Genomic DNA, 6,478 nt, shown 5'->3' with positions numbered 1-6,478 from the left:
GACTAATCAATAACAGAAATTTAGAGTCACCAAAAAGGCTAAAAACTTGTTCTGCAAAGTGGAGTTTTATCTGATATGTCATTGTTTTCTCTAATAAATCCAACGGGTCAAAAGTAATACAAGTGTTAGCCTTTTATACAGCACTGTTCTGCGTTGATTACAGATGGTTGCATCCTGTAAACTAGAATACAGATTACATGTATTCTACAGTTATACAGTTTTAAAGCACATTGTGTGTGAATACAGTTCCTCACAGACAGTAAAGAGAAACAAGAAGAAGAATACACAAGGATTCCACAGGATTTGTTTGAACAGCAGATACACATGTCCACCGATTTTCATGCATGCACGTCAATGTAACCGCCGTTAGAAACAGGTATTGTATTTGTATAATGCAGGCCATGCTTGCATTACTCAGCAATTAAGATATAAAAATGAAATAAGATCATTTTTAGTATTAATTACCTTTCATGAAAATGAATGTACATTCCATCCACAAAGTGAAAAGCTGTGATTAAAAGTCCACATCCTGAGTTCCTTCATACTGAAACTAGAGTGTCAGCAGAGAGGGAAATGATTGAAAATCACGTAATCAAAAGGAATCCGAAACCAAAGTGAAAATGTTTATATAAGTGTGATGGCACACAGTGTACATCAGTGGAAATGGCAGCAAACAGACCAACAGCTTTCCAGCATTACGGGACACTCTTAGGTACGCTAACCTGGAGTTTGTACTTTACTACTTTAGGAATACCAACTCATGATGGTTACATGCTCCTGTCATACCAATCATATTTGTCAAAGTATTCATAATGAACTTGGTGTAATCTAAAAAGCATAATTTTTCAATTTCAGAACCATTACCTGAAGTAAAACCATCTCTTCTTTCTACACGCACAACCGCTGAGGTAAGAATTTTTCTCATGAATTATAATAAAAGTGATTTATGAATAATTTACCATCAGGAAGTGAAATGTTATGAATTTTCAGGATTCAAGACATTTTTCATACAGTACTTCCTGTTCTGCCTAGATTTTCAATTATTATTTCAATTCTTCCTTATTTCGTTCTTTTTTCTCAAACTAATATTTAATAGTTCTCAAAATTATATATAAAGCTTACTTTAGATGGAGACAGTAAACAAAATGAAACTAATTTCTTCAGACTACAGTCACCTTGGTTTAGAGTGATACAGTCTGTTTACGTCATGCTTTTAATGGAACGTCGGAAATGATGTTAATTAAAATTTTCAAATAAGTGTTATGTTACATTTAAATATTAAGTATTAAAGATTCTGGTGATATTTGTTTCGGCTCAATATGATTCATACTGTGTAAAAAGGTGTTTGCTGTTTACATGTTGCTTAAAAATGTAATTTCAGCTGTGATGGCATACATTTGGAGTACTCTGAAAGGTTCCAAATCCAAAGGTGACTACCTCCTCATAAGATATGTAAAATATTACTGAAAATTGTTTAAACCTGGAGGTAAAATAACATATAACACATTGTTTACTTTAAATGTGACTTTTACATGATGCCAACATGTGCATTTGGCTTCCCAGCTTCAGAGGAACCATGGAGGGAAGTACCATGGGGGTGAGTTTTAAGGGTGTGGTGCCAAACTGTCATTTTGAGACTACTTTTTGTTGTGTTTTTTTGTGTGTGTTTGTCTGTTGCGTAAGCTTAAGTATATATAATATGTACAGAATTTGCATCATATATTTATAGGCTGTAAGTTCAAACTAAAACCAAATTTTTCTTTATGAACAGTGACAGAGAGAAAGACCTTCAGTTTGTGAGAGATTATCAGCCTCATAAAGAGGTCAAACATCTGAGAATTCTGCTTCATGGACCACCAGGTGCTGGCAAGTCCAGCTTCTTCAACTCTGTTGACGGTACTTTACGGGGGAAAATTGCAACTCGAGCTTTGGCAGAAACTAACGCTGCTGACAGCTTCACCAAAAATGTATGAATAAATGATGACTATTTATACATTTAGAACAATGCAACATTTTTAACGTGATCACACTGTTAAAATCTTTCATGAAAATACAAAACTTTTCATAACTTTTTCCAGGTGTTTTCAAAACCTTTTTTTTAGTAGTTATACATTGTAATTACAATAGTAGTGATAAAACGTGAGTAAACTAGTGAGTTTCAGGATGTTAGTAGTATGTGTAATATGTGGCCCTTTGTAACAGGCACTACTTTTTAAATTTACAGTACAGACGTTATCAAATCCAGAGAGGAGGACCAGAAAACTTTTACCCTTTTGTCTTCACTGACACCATGGGTCTTGAGAAGGACACAAATAAAGGAGTTTGTGTGGAGGACATCAAACTGGCCATGAAGGGACACGTGAAAGAAGGCTACACGGTAGGATCACTGCATTCGTTAACACCCGACATTTTTAAGCATATACAGTGTACAGTGTAGGGCTGTACCTGACAAATAATTATCCTCTTCAATTAATAGTGATTAGTTCAAGCCCAACTTGATGTTGCTTAAATAAATTATATGAATTTAACTTGAACATACTAAATAGTATGGTAGCATGGATATTGGACCACAGGAATAGATTCTGCTCCCTCTTGTCTCCCTACAAATCAACTCGTCACTGTGTCGAGTTGCGAGTGACTCAAGAAAGCCCATCTGAGCCAGAAATCTGATTAGAAACGCATTTCAAACCATCTCCAAATGTGGTTTGGATCCAGATTGCAAAAATCGCAGTTCATGTGTTTTTTTGCTTTTCAGCTTTCAAAAATCATTCTAGATGAATTCAGGATATATAAAAAAAAAATCAGATGTGGGATGCAAGTCTGAACATAGCCTAAACAACAAATCAAAACTTAGTTGATTGAGTTGTTTAAAGCTGTTGACTACAATCTCGTTTCCAAAACATTTTGGGACGCTTCGTAAAATGTAAATAAAAACAGATGGCAATGATTTGCAAATCACAAACCCATATTTAATTGAAAATAGACCAAAGATAAAGAAATTGTATTATTTTAAGAAAAATATGTGCTCTTTTTGAATTTGATACCAGCAACACCTATCCAAAAGGTTGGGACAGGGGCAACAAAAGACTGGAAAAGTTACTAAATCAAAAAAAAAAAAAAAAAATGGTGGAAAATCTCAACTAATTAGGTTAATTGGCAACAGATCAGTAACATGGTTGAGTATAAAAAGAGCATTTCAGAGTGAAAATCATCGTCTGGCCTCAGAAACACTTCAGAAATTATTGTCTGTGAATACAGTTCATCGCAGCATCCACAAATGTAGATTAAAACTCCACCATGAAAAGAATAAATCATACATGAACGTGATTTAGAAGTGCCGCTACTTTCTCTGGGCTTCAGTTCATTTAAGATGGACAAAGTGGAAAACTGTCCTGTGGTCTGACAAATTAATATTTGTGATTCTTTTCGTAAATTATGGACATTGTATCCTCCAGGTTAAAGAGGAGAGGGACCATCCAGCTAGTTATCAGTGCTCAGTTCAAAAGCCAGCATATGTGATGGTACAGGGATGCATTAGTGGACATGGCATGGTTAGCTTGCATATCAGCCATTAATGCTGAACAACATTTACAGGTTTTAGAGCAGCATAAGTTGCCATTCAGACAACGTCTCTATTAGGGAGGAACTTGCTTATTACAGCAAAACAAAGCAAAAACCACATTCTGCACGTATTACAACAGCATGACTCTCTAGTTGGCACATCATGGAATGAAAAATATGACAAAGGAGACACCGAACTGTTGACCAGATGAAATCCTACATCAGGGAAGAATGGGACAAGAGTTCACTTTCTAAACTCCAGAAACTGGTCTCCTCAGTTCCCAAATGTTTTCAGTGTTGAAAATTTATCTATTTTTCATAAAACAATAAATATTTCTCCATTTTAACATTTGATATGTTTTCTTCGGTCTATATGCATTTAAATATGTGTTTACATGAATTGTGAATCATTGCATTCTGTTTTTATTTACATTTTAAACAGCGTTCCAACTTATTTGAAACAGGGTTGTATTTGGGGGCCATCCTGATGCTAAGTGCACTATGTGATCAATTTCCATAAAATATTTGTATTGACAGAAAACCATTTCAGAAACTTCTCACAAACGTGAACCATCATTTAGCCAATTTTACTTTTTTCCAGTTCAATGCCAGCTCTCCCTTGTCTGAGAGCGATCCCCACTATGAGAAATCCCCCACTCTGGATGACAAAGTTCACGTTCTGGTTTGTATTGTTGCTTCCGACACCGTGAACATATTGGATGATGAGTCTTTGAGGAAGATAAGGGATGTCAGAGCAGCAGCCAGTGAGAGAGGTGAATGTTTGAAAAGTAATCATGGTGTCACAACTTCAAATTTCAAACAACAGAAAACTAAATTAACAGGCTGCCTTGGTTTCTGTTCTGTTTTGGCAGGGATTCCCCAAGTTGCTGTTCTTACTAAAATTGATGAGGCCTGTCCAAAGGTCAAAAAAGATATAAAAAATGTGTACAAGAGCAAGTACCTGAAGAAGCAGGTATGTTTTTAAGTCATATTATGAGCATAATTGAGTTTGGTCATCAAAGTAGCTTTAAATGTAATTCAGCTCTACATCTCTGTATAATAGCACAACAATCTCTTGGCATCTGTACTGGCGTTGTGATAATATAATTATGTAATTTTGAATTGTTTGTCACTTTTTTAGCACAAAAATCCAATTTCAGTTCTTCTTTAATGTGATATTGTTTAAACTTAGATGGAAGATGTGAGTGTGCTGCTGGGTATTCCGCTGAACTGCATCTTTCTGGTGAAGAACTACCACTCAGAAACGGAGACAGATGACGACACTGATTCACTGATACTGAGCGCACTGAAAAAGATGATTGACTATGGAGAAGACTTCCTGAATGACATCCAACCTACAAACACCTGAGGCACCTGAGAAATTTTGCCCAACTGCGCCCTAAAAAGACCATTGGAACCTTTGATGTGAGTCAAGGTTCAGACTGTCTATTATTGAAGATTAAAGTTCACTGTGGTGTCTTCAATTTATGATTCATACAGAAAACCAAAGAGCTAAGAAGAGACAAATATACCACCTCTTTGTTAACTTGTTCAAATTGCAGATTTGGTGTATTTGACTAATGGTGTGTCTGGGAATCATTAAACTGAGTCCAGGCTCATTCTGACGTGAGAAGTTGGTGACTTTGGTTCCTGATTTGTAATAAATACATCCATCTAAAAGATTGACCAGACAGTTGTTTCTTTATTTATCATTAGCAATATCAGTTCATGTCGTGCCTCACTGTCTTATCTGTTGTTTAAAACCATGAAAATGCTGGTAAGTATGGCATTTCTTTGTCTGTCTTGGATTTTATTTTATGCCTTTTACTTTCTATTTATTGAGCTCCAAAGTTTGTGATTAAATAAGACAGCATGAAATAAATAATCATATAAATAAACACAGACAAATATGTTACCTGCAGTTTTACATTTACAAGGTCTGCTTTAATTTCCTGATGCAGTTTTTTCCCAACGACTTTTGTATTTGATGCCACTTTTCATCAAAATGACTGTTAATCAGTGCCAGTGGGATGTTTGTACCATTTAGCTGATCTTTTCTCTAATAAATCCAACGGTTCAAAAGTAATACAAGTGTTAGCCTTTTATACAGCACTGTTCTGCGATGATTACAGATAGTTGCATCCTGTAAACTAGAATACAGATTACATGTATTCTACAGTTATACAGTTTTAAAGCACATTGTGTGTGAATACAGTTCCTCACAGACAGTAAAGAGAAACAAGAAGAAGAATACACAAGGATTCCACAGGATTTGTTTGAACAGCAGACAGCGGACACTAAACACGGACTGAGTTCTGCATACAGTCACGTCGTTCCAGAGACTCAAAGACTCAACCTTTTTTTTTACCAAGCTGTAATAAAAGTACCAATTTAATTAAGTTAACTGGCTAAAACCAGGTAAGCTATCCAGTGGCAGGATTATGTTTCCTGGTTCGCCCAACAACTGCCCCCTCTCTGGTCGATTAACTTTAACGTCTAGGTTATCTCGGCCAATCGGGTGCCAGACTATCACCAGTGCAAGCAGAGCAATTGTGTTCAGTGGCTCATGAGAGATTTCAGCAAAGGCTTTTACATGTACAAACCAATACATTTGCACAATGTCTGTTTAATATTGCTTCTTATACTTCGATATTTGTGCACTGGTAGTTTTGAATCGCAGCTTAATTTGTGTTACTTTTCATTTTGCAAATTAAGAAGGCCTGCTAAAAAAGAATACAAGGGGAAGAGACAAATTTATGCACTGATGTTAGTCATATTTGTGTTACTCCGCAGCACATACGTCTACTAAGCGAGCAAGTGAGCAAGCAAAAGATTAATTCATGTTGTTTTGCACAAAACCTACCGACACAACACCACCATAAAACTCTGATTAGCCTTTTTGGACCATAACGTTAGT

General features: G+C 35.8%; 1 protein-coding gene across 1 annotated transcript; it reads left to right on the top strand.

Annotated features, from left to right (window-relative positions):
* The first annotated feature begins 639 nt into the window (after positions 1 to 639).
* LOC138202481 (interferon-induced protein 44-like) lies at positions 640 to 5,241 on the top strand. Its single transcript, XM_069156501.1, has 9 exons — positions 640 to 712; positions 856 to 908; positions 1,382 to 1,429; positions 1,564 to 1,597; positions 1,772 to 1,967; positions 2,225 to 2,377; positions 4,163 to 4,334; positions 4,434 to 4,534; positions 4,754 to 5,241. The coding sequence occupies exons 3-9, from the start codon at positions 1,387 to 1,389 to the stop codon at positions 4,928 to 4,930; spliced, it is 876 nt and encodes a 291-aa protein (XP_069012602.1). The 5' UTR covers positions 640 to 712; positions 856 to 908; positions 1,382 to 1,386; the 3' UTR covers positions 4,931 to 5,241.
* The last annotated feature ends 1,237 nt before the right edge of the window (positions 5,242 to 6,478 follow it).

The sequence above is a fragment of the Embiotoca jacksoni genome, unplaced genomic scaffold, assembly GCF_022577435.1.
Source record: "Embiotoca jacksoni isolate LCO1_2020_lvr unplaced genomic scaffold, fEmbJac1.0.p SCAF_21, whole genome shotgun sequence".
Taxonomy (NCBI): domain Eukaryota; kingdom Metazoa; phylum Chordata; class Actinopteri; family Embiotocidae; genus Embiotoca; species Embiotoca jacksoni.
The sequence above is the reverse complement of the archived record's forward strand: the minus strand, read 5'-3'. Positions and strand labels throughout refer to the sequence as shown.